Below are 19,344 nucleotides of genomic sequence, written 5' to 3' on the forward strand. Positions count from 1 at the left end.
CCATGAAACATCGATGGACATTATGCTTTTTGCACAGTAGTGTGCTGCAAGTTTTAGAATTTGAAATGTACATAGGGGCTCGTATCATTGCTTACAATTTACCTGTCATACATGTACTATATAATAATATATGTGGACATGTGGCAGAACGATGTGAAAAAGCACACTACTAACAAAAAGCATATACATTTTGGGAAAATTAAGAGTACCCACAGCAGATTTCAGCTTAGGAGAACTTGAAGCCACTTACTCAAGTCCTACAAGCTACCAATGTGAAGTATTGTTTGTGAGTTTTCTGTTGAATACAACCTGCCATTCTCAGCTGGAGATCAGCAATAGTGAAAGAGTATTTCCTATTGTTCAGTAAAATAAGACCAACTTTAGTGCCTTCTTAGTTGCTGAAAATTTGTAACAATTTTAGTCACCAAGATTAAACAGCTGGCAAGAAGCCTGAACTATTTTGAAAACAAATTTACCATAGCCCATTCAAGGAAGTTTGCTATTGCATCATATTATGACAAATAACCTGAAGTTTGTGTATATCAGTAAATGTGGCTGCAAATAAATTTGTACACATAATCAATGTAAATAATATTATGTTACTGTTTTATTTTGGGATTTTCATATAATGCAGTACTGACCCTCAAAGTTGATGGAGCTAGTGTCATGGTATAATTTTCACTAATTGTGTTCAAAATTCACTAATTTGTATCCCTCTTTTCACTGATTGTGAGTCTAGATTGTTGGCAGCTCTAGTAAAGACCATGAAAACCTGGAGAATTACATGACAGGTCCAGCACAGCTTCAGATATAAATTATGTAAGATTGTACCTTTTTGCATAAACACAGAAATCATATGAATCAGTCCCTTTGACTCATGTTGCCCTCCTGCAGTAGTCGAATTGGGCTGAATACCAGGCAGGACATATTTGGATTTGGAGTCTATCAGCAGTGAAATAGTCATTAACTAAGTAAAGTCAACAACTCTAAGCAAATTGGTTATTACAGTACATGTATGCTCGCTCCTTAAAACACTGACTATAAAGTTGCATCATCAGTTTCTTTCTGATAATCATGACATTAACAAGGTGGCTTTAGAGTTGTTAGTAAAATTCAACTTTGATCCCTGTCAGTTTGGACAAACATTCTACGAATGTAGAGACACATGGCCAACTGTCCATTCCATAATGCAGTTAGCAAGCAGTGACATTTCATTTGTTCAGAACCCATCAAAATGTAGAGAGGCTACATTGAAAAAGAGTGGACTGACTATTTTGTTTGAGCCTGTCTCATGTATGAAGCAACTTCATCCACTAGCTTTTACAATAAAATAAAGATTAAAGAATTAAATTCCCATTTTCACAGTAGGCATTCAAAATATATCACGGCAACCATAAGAGAAAAGTAAGACATCACTGTCAAAGATCAGTGTACTGTATTATTGAACCTTAAAACTGCATCAAAGCTGATTCATGCTGAATGAATGATTATGGTTAACACTAAAATGCTTGAAAGATTGGACCTAATTATCTATGACTTTGAAATTACATGACTTTTTTAATTCAACAATTTTAGGATTATTTACCTGTAAAATATTTATGTGTTTTAGCAGACTTGATTGACACAATGTTGATTCTGTGGTTTTGTCCAAAAACCAGTGAAGTGTGAGCTTCTATTCTATGCTGTAATTAGAATTTCGTTAATGCTTGTGTTTCTAGCAGTAGTTCTGGTTTTGGTATCTTACAGTAATGAAGTTCATTGGGATTAAGTATGCATGGATAAAATGAGATGTGCTTTCATAAGGAATGACATTTTTGGACATTTTCAATTGAATAAAAAAAATTATTAAAAAATTATTAAACCTAATTTACATACACTGGGATTTATTATTCTTTCTTTGATTTTCAGTAATTCTATTGTTTGACTATCTTGTGCTTTATCTCATTTCTCTCTCTATATATATTTTTTCCACAACATAGTGATTTAAGGCAGTGACTGGAAATTACAGCTACTAAATGCCTTATAGATACATATACATTGAAACAATATCAAATGTTTTATAATTCATTTTTTTAAAGAGTTCAAATAAAACCTATGCAACAACTAATATTTTACAATCAGATTACAGAAATGACATTGATTCAGCAAATAGATTTGATGATCTCTAGGAATGAAAGACAGTGGTAAAATGGGGGAAGATCTTCATAATATGTGGATAATTTTTTAGTTGGTCTTTACATTTGAATTCCGATTCCAGGGCAATACCAAAATCAAACAAAACTTAGTACAAAACTTAGTAAAACCACAGTATTACATTATTTAAATTACCTTTACCCCACCACCCCTGCCAATACATTTTGCTCCAACGAAAACATTTCTTGTAAAACCATATGCCTGAAATGTGACATTTTTGTTATCACATGTACTGTGCATTTTTTATGGTATTTCATAAAAAAATATTATGGGTATTCCCGTTACTTCATTAATATCCTTGCTACTTGTTTTCTTGGGGGGGGGGTTAGCTTTTAATTGAAAAATATTTCATTATTGAAACACTTCTAAATGTAATTACTGAGAGATAAGAAACAAAAACAAGAATTTTAATTCAATTTTTATGAAAGCCTTGTGACCGCAAACTAAAGATTCATATGTCAGTTTTGCATTTAAAGTTGTTATATGATGATGATGAGCAAGAGACTGTTTGTTAGTTCTGCATTTATCTTGGGAAAAGAATTTATATCAGTCTGGTTAAAAAATGGTAAGTTGACATGATGCACAGTTTGGGAGATACACATGTTGTATTCCTACAATTCTACAGAAGTTGTCTTAGTGAAATGATTATTTGTTAAGCGATATTTAAGTTTGGTAAGCTATATCTTGTCCACTAGGGCATATAGTTTATCTGCTTCTACATGTGGTCTTTTATTGAATACATTTTACAGGAATCTTGGAATTCTTGGAGCTGGATTGATGGGAGCAGGTATTGCAGGTGTGTCAATAGATAAGGGTATGACAGTTTACATGAAAGACATCTCACTTGAGGGACTTGCAAGGGGCCAGGATCAAATCCAGACTGGAATGGATTCTGCTGTGAAGAAGAAAAAGATGACAAGGTGATAATAATATTCTTGCTTTCATATGATAGAAATTTATATGTTCAGGCTTGATTATAAAAGATCTGGCAAATTATTCATTGTACTTTAAACACTGTACATGTTGCTAATAAGAAGTGTTCTATTTGAAGATAATCAATAATAGATGGTTTAAAGGTGCTATTGAATTTGGGACTGCTGAAATACAAAGCAGGTACTTCACCACTGGGCCATCCTGGCCACAGGGAATATTTCCAATGCAGTTTGGTGCATTCCTGTTAATGTGTATCTCAATTTACCAAGTATAGAATATTCTTTTTTTTTTTAAATTGTCAGTGAACACCTACTTCTCCTTTGTCCATACTTTTGGTTGCAATTTTAATAAGAAAAATGATTACTTAATAAAAATTCATTATATAAATTGCTTCATTGTCATTAGAAAGATACATGAGCTGTATTAAACTAGTCCTAGAAGTTTTGCATTTGTAATAATTTCTAATTAATTCTGGAACTTAGCATACTTTGTGAATATTTAGCAGCTATTATCAGCCTTTTCATTTAGTAAAATTTATGGCAATATGCTAAGTTTGACTTCAGAATTATTATTATTATTATTATTATTATTATTGTTATTATTATTATTATTATTATTTTAGTGCTGCTTTTCACTAAGTTAATATTCTTCGTGTTTGATTCATTTTCACCTTTTCCATCCATTGGAGCATTCATTCATCAGTCCATCTGTTTACTCTTCTTATAACATCCATTTACACTTCTTTTAAATAGCATAATTCTGCAACCCCCATGATATATTGTTGTTGTTGTAGGGTTTATGCCATTTTTCAGCACAAGATAGCACAGCTATATATGGCAGCCAGTATAATTGGTGGGGGAAGAAACCTGGAAAACCCTGGGAAGAACCACCAGCCCACAATAAACTACTGGCAGGCTTTCTCATGTACCCACTTTAGCCAAGCCTGAGACTCAAACCCATGCAGACAGAGGTGAGATGGCAGTGATCCGGAATGGTGAGGGCTTTAGACCACTTGGCCACTCTGGGTCCTTCCACTCTGGAGGCCAGATTTCAGGCCTGATTTCGATCACACTTGAAATATATGCTGATTTTAAGATTTTGTACCAATTTGTTATTGAGCAAGATGCATACATATCCGCGAACTGATCAAGCATCAGATTATCTGAGATTGTTACCACTCAGAAAACCATATTTCTGATCCAGTTATGATCAGACTTGGAATATATTTTTTTTCATAAAAAATTTGGACTTTCAAAAATGGGTGAGATCAATACATATTTTAAAGGTGATTTTGGAATACATATTTATGCCATCAAGATCTTAGTATTTAAAGTATGCATGATCAGTGCATATTAATATGTGATTTTGGATCTGATTGGATGAGCTTGTTACCAATTTCAAGGCCATATTTATGATCTATTAGATTTATTACCATCAGGATCATGCATGACTTCATTTATGAGGAAGGTCTTTAGAAAGAAATTGCATCAGGTTATACTACATAAGAGAAGTTTTTGTTATTTTTTGTGTGGGTTTAACACCATTTTTCAGCACATGATAGGCAGACAGTAAATCAGGCGGAGGAAGAATACAGGAAAACCTCAGGAAGGACCACCATCTCATAGAAAGCTACTGGCAGATGTTCTCACATTCCCATGTTGGCTGAGCCAGAGATTTGAACCCTCAAAACCAGAGTGTAGGTGAGGTATGATCTGTAAAGGCGAGCGCCTTAGACCACTCTTCCACCAAGGGCTCAAATAGTTAAAGTCAACTTGACATAAAATTTGGAGGATAGTTCACTTAGAATATATTCTGGCAGTACAACATATGCTTGCTTATTGATATGATCAATGGTTAAGTTATATAAGCCAGATGAGCAATACAGTATCAGGCCCACATTGGCCTCTTGTTTAGAAGAGTTATGCCCTCTGATTACCCATCATCCTGACTTTGTTTTCAACAACACGTCTTTACTAAGGCATAAAGGAGATTTTGAATGAGGTTGATTTCTCGCATTTCATATCAATCAGTGGAATTATACCCCTGAAGGGCCATCTACAAAGTTTGGTTTAAAAACAGAAGTTTTTCATTTTAATTTCCTGTCAAGCAAACTCGTGTTCTTTTGTGATTGATTACGACTGTAGCTCTTGTTTTCATTTCAGTTTTGAGAAGGACTCAGTAATGTCCAACCTGGTCCCAACTCTAAACTATAGCGACTTCAGACAGTGTGATATGGTGATTGAGGCAGTATTTGAGGATATCAACATAAAACACAGAGTTGTCAAGGAAGTCGAAGCAGTAAGTTTGCTAGTATAAAAATGTGTGCATAATTTCTTTTCATGGATTTGTGAATAAAAAGGTGGATTAATACAAAATGTATTAATAGATGGATTGGTGAATATGTGTATATGTACATAAAGATGTAACAATATGATTCCTTAATGAATATGATCTCTAGATGATGTTCATTTTATAAATTTCTAAAGAAATTGCAATAATTGTTTCTTAGTTTTAAGATAAATATCATCAATAATTTGAAACTTAAGGAGAAACTCGGTTTAGATGTAGATTTATGATCTTGTCTGGATTAAGTGGATAGCAGGAGGGTACACCTTTTTTGGACAGTGACTGGAAATACACAAACTAAAACAATACAAAGATTCTGTTTTTAAACACTATTAAAATGCTTTACAGTCATCAGGGTTTCATTATAATGCAATTGCAGGTGAGACCTAGTGTTCTGTTTAATCTGTATTGGTGCTTTGGGGATGGAGAAATTTCCTCAATCTATTGGTATCATGAAGATGGCATACTTGCCATGACATCCTCTCCGTAATGATCTAGTCAAAACCACCATTTTGAATTATCACTTAGCAAAGCAAAGACACTGGCACAACTTAGCCAGTTACAATAATCTGATCAAACTTGAAAAGCTACAAAGAATGATATATGAAGATCCCAAATATATGCACAGATCAACTTTTTTTTTTTCTTAGTTGTGCTGTAGCAAGACTAACAAGACGAGATTCTTATATGGTAGCATGTAAGAAAGCAGTTGTACTACATGTATTTCCATTACTACCAGTAATATGTAATAAGTTCTTATACTGTTAGTAAAGATTATTTGATTTATACTACATACAATAAAACACTTTTTTTTGTGAGATACTAAAATTTGACATGGTTATCTTCATCTATTTTTATTCCCTCGCCAGTGAAGTTTGAAGGTGATATGTAATTTTGCTTGTTCATTTGTGTGCTTGTTTGTTGATTACACCATTGATTTCTTGGACCTTTTTTAACATGCACCTGAAACTTAGTATATGGATGTATGTTGAGGAAAGTAACTCATTGATACTAAATCTCAATCTGTGTATTTTAATTTTCATGCTTGAGTAACTTTCTATATCTTCTTCTGTCTGTTCATTTTACTATTATCTTGGACCCTATTTCACCAGTGCATGAAAGTAATTGTGTGGATGCATCTCAGGTAGAGTAACTCACCTGTTTCAAAACCAGGTCTTTTGGACTTAATTATAATACTTAAGTATCTTTTTTTTAGCTGTCTGTTACAACTTATGTATCGTGAGCTACACTCATAAAAATTGGAGTATGGCTTTAGCTTGAGGAAGTAAATCAATTATCCCAAAACTGGACCATTCTAATGTAATTTTTGAGCTCGAGTGACTTTTGTTTTGTGAGCTACTCATCCATTACACCTTTAATACTCATGACTCTGTCACCTACACTCCTATATTTGGTGTATATATGCATTTCAGAAATGGAAACTCATCCAGACTAGAATTAGATTTTCATATCTGACTGATTTATGTTTTCAACAGTATGTTATTATGTCCTCTAAATCATGGAACCTATATCACCTTTATACCCACACCATATGCATGGGGAAAGTGTCAAGGTCACAGCAATGGAAAATGTACCTCTAGTTTTTGTCTTTATCTGGAGTTTAACTTTTGAATAACTAAAGATACTTTGATGAAACTTTAACTAGTTGTATTGTAATGGTTGGGAGTCAAGGCCAAATATAATGGAATAGATGGACAGCTCAAACCTTTTTAATTACTAGATCTCTCCAGTGTATTATATTGTAGTGCCAGGAAATGATGCTTTCACCACAAGTGTTCTTATTTATATTATAATAGTACAGAACAAAACAAACAAATAATAACACTTTATTATATTGCTTTTAGGCTTACATAAATTTTCTCAAACGTTAATATTCAAAATGGCAAAATATGATATTAGCAAATGTGCAGAATGATGAATCTAACAGGTGTGATAATCAAAGCATGTTGAAATGACAACATTGGTAGTAGTGTTAAATAGCAAGTGAATAACAGCCTAAATATTCAGTTATTTTTAATGATTCACATAATCTTTAATTCAAATAATCCTAATTTCAAAACTTGCACAGAAAAATAAGTTGATGGTCTTTGCTTTGCTAAATGATAAGTCCAATCAAGATTTGGAACCAGATTGAGTTTTAGAGCTAAATGGTAAATAGAATAGAGGCACAGTCTGGGACCTCATGTCATTAGTGTGTCGTGGGGTTGGATACAACTCACTGCATTATTTTGTAGTGATAGTGTTGTCAGTCAAATCCTTCTATGGAAACTTTTATATGATATGATGAGGGAAATAAATGATGAAACAATTTCAGAGAAGTATTATATTCAGTATTGGTAGTATGTTTCAATGACAAAATTTATATTGGAAAATGACCAATGACTGTTCTTGGCCAGTGGTTGGCAACATGTAAAGTGTGAAAACACTTGAATGGTCAGAATTACTAATGAATCAAGGCCTAAAATCCTTTCAATATTTAATAATATAATGTTTCGTAGTAACTAGTCTACCATATGTTTGAAGAAATTTTGATCATCAAGATCAGAGAGAGAGAAATATTTTTGATTATTTAGCAGTTTGTTTGGTCTCTAGAACTTCACTGGAACCCAGTTGAACCACAACTGCGAGAACAATAGATCTCCCCCATTTATGAGTGCTTGGAAACAAATTTGTGGAAATTCATTAATGTTCACAAATATTACCAAAATGGAAGAATGTATGAAACTATTAACACGAGCACCCTCTAGTGGAAAGCTGAATGGCCAGTACAAACTAGTTACTATGTTACAATGGTGCCCGATTTCATATAGCAAAAATAGAAAAAATAGATCACATTTATAAGTAGATTAAACATTGAAAGTGAACAATTTCATTGCACTGGTGAAGAAAATTTATGAAAATACGTGAGTATTACCTTAACCCTGGAGACAAATGGACACAACTGCTGTTTTCTCTACTCAGAGTAGAAGGTAAGTGAAGACACTTTACAATGCTATCTTGTACAAACTGGCCATCAAAAATATTTCCTCAGATGATGAATATTTTAACAGATTATTTATATACAAGATACATATGCAAAATCACATTCCTTTTATTGAAGATTCATATTTATAATTTTTTGCTACAGTTAAAATTATTTGCGTTTGAAACAGGTACAAACATTTCAACATGAAGGCAATGTAAACAATGAAGGCAATTGTATTTTCTCCAAGCATAATGATAAATGCAAATGTACTTGATAAGAAAACATTTGACAGGTAGTCAGGTTTCAATATATCATGACTAGGCATTGTGTCACATATCATATCCACACAACTTTGCTTGTGGTCAAGGTCATTTCATTGGGAAAATATCCATGCACAGGTATAACTTTGGAACCAGTGAAAATATTTGAATGATACTTAACCTTGTTATATATATCTTGACTTGGTACTGTCTTGCATATTCCGTGATACCCCCTGTCTGAAGGTCAAGGTCACTATAAGGGACAATACAAGTTAGTGGCATGCTTCATTTTTTGTCGCTTTTTAACCCCCACATAATTTGATGAAACTTTGCTCAGATCCGCACATCAGTGTACAGTAAAGTCCTTTGATCAGATTAAGGTCATTAGTAGGGAAAAGATCACAAGACAGGTGTACCATATGCTCTTTTCAGTACTATTTTATTTTTAGCTTTTTTATATTGGACATTATTTTCCCCTCCACTCAAGAAAATTGGTATGTGGATGCATCTAATGTAACCATACTAAAACTAAGCCACTTAGCGATTATGCCACTTTTTGATCGCAGTAGTTGAAGTAGAATCAGTTTAATAAACTCATCAGTAATATTTGACTTTAAAAGTAAATGAAATCAGTAAAATCAAGTTACAGCTGCTCAAACTGCTCAACAGAGATAGATGTCTCAGCTGTTTCAGAAAAATTCAAAATATGCAAGTACAAAGCACTGAATGGAATACTGCACCCTTATTGATTGACTGAAAATCAGGTTATCATTTGACGCAGTATGTCATTTTCAGTTGACCATTGAGAGGGCACTATTCCATTCAGTGCGTTGTACTCGCATATTAAGCAGACACGATCATGGTTATGTCAAGTGGTAGTGTGGGAAAATGGTCTGGTATTTTTTAATGGTATGATAGTAAGCCAAACTTTGGATAGGCATAAAAAATCAAATATCTGAGTTAAACATTGATACCAATTTATTACAGTGCATGAAATGTAGCTTGAAATATCAACTTTGTTTCTTGAATAGGTTGTGCAGGAATGCAGTGTCCTATGTTGTAGATTTTATAGTACATGTATGATTTATATGAAAAGTGTAAGGAATGATACAAGCTGATGTGTTTAATGCAAACTCTTAAGTACCTGTCATGCTTACTGGAAGCTCATAAATTCCTACCTGAGCACCAAATAGACTCAAGAACATGGAGTCTTACAGGTTATCTTGATCCAAAATTAGTGCAACTCCCATTTGTGGACATAAAGCAGATGTATTTGCATCCTGTGAGTTTGTAACTGCAGTTTTCAGATCTATCTTTCTCTGATCTCTTTTTGCTGTAAGTTTATACCATCACAATGAACATGACAAATAAATGCCAATTGCAATCTCATGCATTACAATTTGACCTTATTTCACTGCAATGCAGGTGCAGCTCTTCATAGATATTTGTTCCTGTGTCAAAGTACACCATTTGAAATCTTTTTCCCTATTTACTTTACATGTCTTTGATTTCATGGATGGCTTCTCTGATGGCTAGACCTAAAATTGCTTGTCATTAATATCTCTGTTTCTTGAGGCACTTCTGATCCAAGCATCGAGTAGTATTTTAAACAGTCTGCTTCCTTGATTGGTATACTCCCTTAGCCTTTGTGCATTTTATTCCACTGTACCTATAGTGGAGTGCAAGGCAGGAAGAATATGAGGTAGTGAACTATACTACATTTTGAAGACACAAAGTGCTGTATGTTAGATAAACTTTAACCTTTTCCATAAGCTGGAAATCATTTTTGATCAGCAGTTTTTAATGTCTGACAGGACTCTTACGATGGGGTTTTAATGTGTCATTCTTAATTTCATTGCATCAGGGATGCACATTTGCAAGTTATTGGTAGCCTGATACAGTACATCCAATATTTTTATTCAAATAAATTATTACAAGAAATAAGGTTTTGCACAGTTAGCTGGAAGGTTTATGATGATGAGGTCAGAAGTTTAATTAAGTCACTTTTTATTTACAGAATATACCAGAGAACTGTATATTTGCCACAAATACGTCAGCACTACCAATAAAGCAGATTGCTCAGGCCAGTAAAAGACCAGAGAAGGTAGGTAAAAAGGTTCAGAGGTAAACAAATCAAACTGCTCAGTGTTTAGACTGGGATTGTAAATGTTATTAAAGCTTAACCTTAGGTAAAAGGACTTCAGATCATCATGGATTTTTGTAAGAAAAATTATTAAAATAAATAAATGAATAATTGAATATTGCTTTGGAAATTCATTGGCTTGTTTCAGTATCCTATTGGTGCCTGCACATTTTTTTAATTCTATATTTATCTTGACTGTTTAAGGGTGACATACAATATTGTGGGTCTTCTCCAACATGATAGATGTGAAAAGTAATTATTTAATTTCGGTGTATTTAGGTTAACAAAATATGGCAAAAATGGTAAAAGTAAAAATCTTGCCAAAGGACAACTCCCTCTTACCAAAAATAAGTCTGTACCAAGAAACAAAATATAAAAAGTTACTATGTTACAAAAATCCCTCCTAAAAGGCATAAAAACAAAGATATTGGCAAAAAGGTTAGCTTTCTTAAACTACAAGGTCAGAATTTATATAGAAATGGTTTCATCTTGTATTTTTTGGATTTTATCTTTTCCATACTTTTCTTATTGTTTTATATGGGTAAAAAAGATTAGTCTCAAGTAGATGAGTTTGATATATGTGTGATGAGTGATATGTGTTGAATATACAGAATAGGAGAAGATCAAGCTCTGCAAAAACTATACATTTAAAGTAACATGCTGGGTAAATTAACAGTGAATGCACATGGTCAGATATCATGAATAAAAACATGTAACTTGTTTGTTAATTTACAAAACATTTGTGATCCTTTTTTTCAGGTTGTTGGGATGCATTATTTCTCACCTGTAGACAAAATGCAACTACTGGAAATAATTACAACAGATCAAACATCAAAGGATACAGCAGGTACAAGCTAGCAAACTGTTTGTTTTTATACTGTTTTTAAAAAGTAAAATTCATATATTAAACTTTCAAGCAAAAATTATTTAAATTTTATGATATTGAAGTAATATTATTGAACACTCATTTTTTCTTCATTAACTTTACATTGTCAGAATGATGCAGTATTTTTTCATACTGAACAGCTTCATACTGCACAATATGTCTGTCTGAAAATAGTATCATCTATTAGAAACTACTTTGTAAACAAGCCATGTTCGCTCATGTAGTATGCACTTTAGCTTTTGGTTTTTTTAGATTTGTTTCTGAATGAACTAAAGAAGCTATTTCATCCATTTGAAAGTAGAGATTTTAAAGTTGAGAATTTGGTCAAGTTTACTGGGTAACAAAAGAAACTTTCAGACAAGCAAAAATAACATGATATTCGCATTGTTTAACGAGTCAGTCAAAACACTAAATTTGAGGGGAAAAAATGCAACTAAAGCCTCAGAGCCAATATGCCAAGGTGATGAAGAAATCTTATTTCTGGGGGCTCAGTGGACTGTCACACACAAAAACTACTTTGCAATTTTCCATTTAACTTTTCTAATACAGTGTTAGGTTAGAAATAGAAGCCATATAGGTCATATACATTGTTGTGGTCCCTCCAACAAAGAGCATGCAAGTGACAGGGCAGAAACAAAGAGCATGCAAGTGACAGGGCAGAAACCTGTCTTCTTTAGCTGGTAATAAGAATTGCAATAAGTATACTTTTATTTTGAAATATCTTGAATTTCCTCAAAATGTACTTAGTTCTGCAAATCCAGATGACATGATCCATGTCATGGGTTCCAAACTAGATCAACACTGCAAAATTGTACTGCTATTTTGACTACATTTCCAACAGAAATCCCAGTCTCCTTACTGTGCTCAAAACAAAATGAATGTGATATTCCATAGTGTCTGTTTGATAATTTCATTTAAAAGAATTCATGTTTTTCCCACATGATACCAAACAATCATTGACAGAACAGTAACACAGGTGCAGTTGATCCATCGATGCCCATCCCTCTACTTCTCAAATCACATGTACATTGTATGGAATTGACCCAATAAATCCAGTCCATCACAAGCAGAAAAGCAGAGCTGAGTTCACTTGACAGAAGAACAGAACAATCCATCCATTCCAGATTAACAGGAAAAGTTGTTTCAATGCACATTCATTCATAGTATACCTCTAAATTTTAAGTAGACCAAAACAAGAGTTTTAAAAAAAATAATAATAACAAACACAACAGATTTCAAAAGTTGCGGACTTGTGATATGTGCTCATTAATATTGCTACTGTGTATTTATCAATCATGGGTTGTTTATATATTTTTGAATATAGCATAACTTCATCAGTCCAAAAAGATGACAATGACATACTCATCTGTAAGTAATTTAGGCAGCTTTTTGCCTTGCAGAAAAAGAACAAAATATTTGACTGCAGTAATTAACCAATCACCAAGCCTGTTTAGTAACATAACATTAACCAAATAAACCTTTGCAGTCATCTTTATGAGAGAAAAAAAACAAAGCTAAAAAAGATGGCAACTGAAAAAATTTCCATGATTTTAAATTACTCTGTCTTATTAGTTGCAGAATAAGCAACTCTGCTATCTGGTGATTTACTATCCAGTATAGGATATATCCCTATGCCAATCATCTCTGAGGCCAGGTCTTTATGTTGAGTACAACAAAATAGTTCCAAACACTTGGCCCAATTACTTTGTTCATTTTCTTGACTTAATGAAGTCAGTCTAATACATCTCATGGAATTAATTTTAATCTAAGCACAGTTTTTTCCAAAATGAGTGATAATATGTGATTTTGCAACGCATAAAATTGCTGATGCTTATTGAAGCACTTCTGTTGTAAAATCTTCGTTTTTGGTGTTGTGTAGTTTTGCACATTGTAAAGCTCTTCAGTCTAAGAGGTTAGTAAATCTTGCTTATAGTTTGCATACCATTATGCCAAGTAGATTGATCAGTTGTTTTTTAAAAAACTTGGTAGACATTATTGACATAAAGTAATATATGCCTAGTTTTGCGCTGCAACCATTTCTGTCATCAGGTGAGGATCCTGTTTTCTATAGTATTTTGGCATTGACCCTAAAAGCTCTCCAGGTGTGCACCAATTGAGTTGATTAGACTTGGCCTGTAACTGATTAGCTTTTTCATCACTCTTGTCTCTTTTGCCAGAACCTAGGCCTGTTTGCGAATCTTTGTGTCTAAATTCCTCTGGCTAGAGCCTGTAATCCCAATGACTCCCCAGTCATGCCAAAAGGTCTGAACTGCAAAGCCACACCATCCTATTAACATGTAGATTCCAGGTCTTCCATTCATTCTGATGGCAGTCATGGATGAGTGGCTGATACTTGGTCAATTTCCCTTCATGGCACTGTAAGTTTCAACAAAATCACCTGTTTGGTAGTTCCTGACAATAGTACAATATCAAGTCTGAAGTTGCAGTTACAAATGTCCCTTGGGAACATAAGCTGTTTGTTTGCATCACCCTATATTTCCCAATCTTGAGTTGTTTTCAAGATGCTTCTTGCTTCTGTCTTGTTCCCTTGTGCCTCTCAATTTCTCCAACAGCAGATGAATTTGGGATGTGCTTTTCACTGATGTTTCTTTCTTCTGTCTGGACCCAGACTGGCAGCAATCTCAGCAAGCACTTGTTCATGACACCAACAATAACGACCATCTTTCAGAGCTACATTGCAGGAATGCAGCACATGTTCTAAATTTGCAAGTCTCTGTCCCACAAAGTTTACAGTTTGGGTCGTCAGTTAGTCCCAATGTCTTAAGGTTTGTTTTTGTAGGGAGAACATCTTACACTGAGCATAAGAAGATGATGATTTTCTGGGCATCAACTGTGCAAGCATTGCACCAAGATGGTTTCCGTGACCTCGTAGCTTCCCAGCATAACCAGTCCCCCAGCTTCTTCATGATGACAATTGAAACTTGGCTGTGTTCCTTTTCTGCAAAGCATACTACTTCCTGGACCATGGCACACTTCTCACTGGTGCTTGCTGCTTGCCATGCAGCTCATTTTACAGTTCCCAGCCCCAGTCTTAACAATTTGAGTCATATAGCTATGATGACTGCAGTGTGGCAATTTATAATGTCTAGCAATGGGGCATCATGCTGCAGACATGTAGCATCATGTCTCACCCATTCACATTATCCTGACACCAGGCCAACAAATCCAAACACTAACCTCTTAATGCTGAGCACCAAGCATGGCAGCTGCTAATACCGTTTTGATAAGTCTTTGGTATGACTGTGGTTCAAACTTGCGACCTCCCACATCCGAGGTGGATGCTGCAACCAGTTAGGCCATTGGAGCAGTCAGTAAATACTAAATGAATCTTGTTTACATATGTAGACAGGATAGGGAAGTCTAACACAGTTGGAATAAGATTTGTACTTGTGACTTGGCAAGCATGGTTACTAGCAAAGATCTTATATCTTCTGGTTTGATTTTCTATACAGAAGATTCTATTAATCTTCCTGATCCAGCTCCACAACAAGCATTTTTACTGTTTTATGATAACTGTCTTAAACTACTTGACTTTGTTTAACAGTTCTGACTCTCAGACTGTTGTTTAAAAATTTATCTTGAAGTATCTGATTTATTTATAACGTGAAAATTATATCAAGCAGCTACTATTTATTTATTGTTTACAGTATCATTTGAACAACTTTCAACATTCTGTTGATTTCTAGATATAAACATGCATACATAGTGAAATTTGTCCAATTCAGACACCATTAGAATTGACAAAAAATATAGGAATAGAGAATGATTTGGAGAAGAATAGGTCATTTCATTAATAATGTAACCACATGGATCAAGTTTTGGATTGGGATTTATGAAGAATTTGGAATATTCATTATCGGAAGAGGAATGAAACTCAAGTTTATGCTCCAAACTCTAAATTAGGGTATCGTGCTTTTATGAAAATCTGCATAATTAGGTTTTAGCATTCAGGGTGAGGAATAAAGGTAAAGAAAATCCTTAAAGTTCTGTATTTATGACTTTATTATAATAAAAATTATAAAGAGCTAAACTTTTATAACTTAAGGTCAGGACTTTTGTTCCATATCTCACACTCACAACTATTCTCATTTGTATTGTGCTTATGCAGATTATTATTATTGGTTTTCAGCTTCTGCTGTTGCTGTTGGACTGAGGCAAGGGAAGGTAGTGATCATTGTGGGTGATGGTCCTGGTTTTTACACCACAAGGATACTGGCTCCAATGCTGGCTGAAGCTGTGCGCATGCTTCAGGTACACAACACAGCAACAACTTTCCATCATAACTGATGAACTCTTTTTAAAAAAACGCTCAGCATTAAGAGGTTAGTGTTAGGACTGGTCGGCCTGATGTCAGGATAATGTGACTGGGTGAGACATCATGCTGCATTTCTGCGGCATTATGCCCCAGTGCTAGACTTCACTATAAACTGTCACACTGCAGACATCGTAGGGATATGACCGAAAAATTGTTAAAGTTACGTTAAAAATCCAAATCTCACACACACACACCAGAAATCTTTCCCTTTTAGAGTACTTAAAGACTTCCCCACACCAGATGTCTTTCCCTTGTAGAGTACTTAAAGACTTCCCCATACCAGATGTCTTTCTCTTTTAGAGTACTTAAAGTCTTCCCTACACAAGACATCTTTCCCTTTTAAAGTACTTAAAGGCTTCCCCCCACCAGACATCTTTCCCTTTTAGAGTACTTAAAGACTTACCCACACCAGACATCTTTCCCTTTTAGAGTACATAAAGGCTTCTCCACACCAGACATTTTCTCTTTTAGAGTATTTAAAGGTTTCCCCACACCAGACATCTTTCCCTTTTAGAGTAGTTAAAGACTTCCCCACACCAGTTGTCTTCCCCTTGTAGAGTACTTGACTTCCCACACCAGACGTCTTTCCCTTGTAGAGTACTTAAAGGCTTCCCGACACCAGACGTTTTCCATTGTAGACTACTTAAAGACTTCCCCACACCAGACATCTTTCCCTTTTAGAGTACTTAAAGACCTCCCTACACAAGACATCTTTCCCTTTTTAGAGTACTTAAAGGCTTCCCTCCACCAGATGTCTTTCCCTTTTAGAGTACTTAAAGACTTCCTTACACAATAAATCTTTCCCTTTTAGAGTACTTAAAGGCTTCCCCACACTAGACATCTTTCCCTTTTAGAATACTTAAAGACTTCATTACACCAGACATCTTTCCCTTTTAGAATACCTAAACACTTCTCCACACTAGACATCTTTCCCTTTTAGAGTACTTCAAGACTTCCCCACACCAGACGTCTTTTCCTTGTAGAGTACTTAAAGACTTCACCATACCAGATGTCTTTCCCTTGTAGAGTACTTAAAGACTTCCCTACACAAGACATCTTTCCTGTTTAGAGTACTTAAAGGCTTCCCCACACCAGACATCTTTCCCTTTTAGAGTACTTAAAGACTTACCCACACCAGACATCTTTCCCTTTTAGAGTACTTAAAGACTTCCCCACACCAGATGTCTTTCCCTTGTAGAGTACTTAAAGACTTTCCCACACCAGACGTCTTTCCCTTGTAGAGTACTTAAAGGCTTCCCCAGACCAGACATCTTTCCCTTTTAGAGTACTTAAAGACTTCCCCACACCAGACATCTTTCCCTTTTAGAGTACTTAAAGACTCCCCCACACCAGACATCTTTCCTTTTTAGAGTACTTCAAGACTTAACCACACCAGAGATCTTTCCCTTTTAGAATAAAAGATTTACCCACACAAGACATATTTCACTTTTAGAGTACTTAAAGACTTCTACACACCAAACATCTGACCCTGTTAGAGTACTTAAAACCTTCTCCAGCACAAAATATCTTACAGTTTTAGAGTACTTAAAGACTAGCCCACACTAAACATCTTACCCTTCTAGAGTACTTGAAAACTACCCCACACCAAGCATCCTACCCTTTTAGAGTACTTGATAAAAGTTGCAGGAACTTGCAGTACAACTGACAATGAATAAAATAAGTTCAGATTTGAATGTGACTAGAAAGCATGAGTTCAACAGATCACATGTTTCTTATGTTATTAAAGTATAATGTTTCATTTTAGGAAGGAATTGGACCAAAGAAACTTGACAAGTTGACAAAAGCATTTGGATTCCCAGTTGGAGCTGCCACACTAGCTGATGAAGTAGGTGTTGATGTCGCAGCCCACGTAGCAGAGGATCTAGGTAAAGCTTTCGGGCCCAGGTTTGGAGGTGGCAATGTGAATGTGCTTAAGGACATGGTGGCAGCAGGATTTCTTGGTAGGTTTTAATATACCATTGTTTGTAAACAAAATTATTTCATTACATGCTCATCAAGTAGATTTGAGCAGAGTTCATCTCTCCGGTCATTATTGCAAATTCTACTTTAAGATGTCATTAACCACAGAAGACATTTTTCAAGTATCTGAAAACACGCCAATTCATTTAGGGAAAATTAATGAATTGTATCAAAACTATATATATTTATTGTTTTCTTACAAGATTTCCCAATTTATAAGCATTGCTGTGACACTTTTAAAAACTGTAGTCTCTTATATCATCTGGTGACATTTTCTATAAAAGAAATGTTTTATTCTATTCTTTTCTTCCCAAAATTGGTTGACTAGCAATATTACTGATTTATCCGCTGATAGAAAAAAATACTACAAAGACAAACAGAAAAAATAAAATCTATGGTTGTTAGTAGATGGATCATTATTTGGGAAAGTTTTGCACACCTATGGAATCATTAATTGAAATGAATCTCATTTGGTTTGATTTGTAATGGCTTCATATATTTCATTTCTACTACAGTTTTAGAATAACTAGAGATTACTTTCATTCTACTATTTGTCAGCATGAATGATTTTTCCTTTTTTTATTGCAAAGATTTCAGTCATATTTTTTAAAGCTATTATTCATTATTGGACAGGGCGCAAAGCTGGTAAGGGCTGTTATATTTATGAAAAGGGAAGCAAGGACCGGCCAGAAAACCCACAGGCTTTGGAGATTGTTAAGAAGTATAGCCTTCCATCAAAAGGAGCGTAAGTTTGTTAAAATATTCCTCTGGAAATGTCAGTTCAGAATAATTCAGAATGCACTACAATCTCACAATATATTCACCTCAATCAAAGTACTCCCTTTTTTACAACCATTTTCAATCCCCTCTAAAACAACTTTTAAAATTTTGTTGATGTATTAAATGACCACCAGATAAATGTTACCAGAGACCAAAATTAGATATTATGTATGGTTTAGCCACACTGAGGTCATCAAGAGCATGTTTTTATTGTTTGCAGTCTACCTAAAGTTTGGATTTTAAACACTTAATTTTTAGATCAAATTTCAACCAATTATTGCTCTTGAGCAATCTTGTATTAGTTAATTGTCTGGAGTAGTACTGCGAACTATGATTTTCCAAATATTTCTTAACATGAACTGCCCCTCTTTATTTGCTTCTGCCACGATGCCATTTTCTTAGCAATTCTGTTGATGCTGATTGATAATAGTTATTCCATTGCTTGGAGTGTGACATGTTTATAAAGACACAGTTTAGTCTGAGAAAAAAAACCCCGTCGAA

General features: G+C 34.5%; 1 protein-coding gene across 1 annotated transcript in view; it reads left to right on the top strand.

The window, feature by feature from the left end:
* The window catches only part of LOC149807172 (trifunctional enzyme subunit alpha, mitochondrial-like), a 104,491-nt gene that overhangs the window by 70,964 nt on the left and 14,183 nt on the right, over positions 1 to 19,344 (top strand). The window contains exons 13-19 of the mRNA XM_089963061.1: positions 2,943 to 3,113; positions 5,289 to 5,424; positions 10,736 to 10,822; positions 11,621 to 11,708; positions 15,898 to 16,019; positions 17,849 to 18,044; positions 18,697 to 18,808. Coding sequence (XP_089819187.1) covers positions 2,943 to 3,113; positions 5,289 to 5,424; positions 10,736 to 10,822; positions 11,621 to 11,708; positions 15,898 to 16,019; positions 17,849 to 18,044; positions 18,697 to 18,808 — 912 coding nt within the window. The remainder of the gene's footprint in view (positions 1 to 2,942; positions 3,114 to 5,288; positions 5,425 to 10,735; positions 10,823 to 11,620; positions 11,709 to 15,897; positions 16,020 to 17,848; positions 18,045 to 18,696; positions 18,809 to 19,344) is intronic.

This window comes from Sinohyriopsis cumingii, chromosome 1, assembly GCF_028554795.1.
Source record: "Sinohyriopsis cumingii isolate HCF-2022 chromosome 1, ASM2855479v2, whole genome shotgun sequence".
In the NCBI taxonomy this organism is placed as follows: domain Eukaryota; kingdom Metazoa; phylum Mollusca; class Bivalvia; order Unionida; family Unionidae; genus Sinohyriopsis; species Sinohyriopsis cumingii.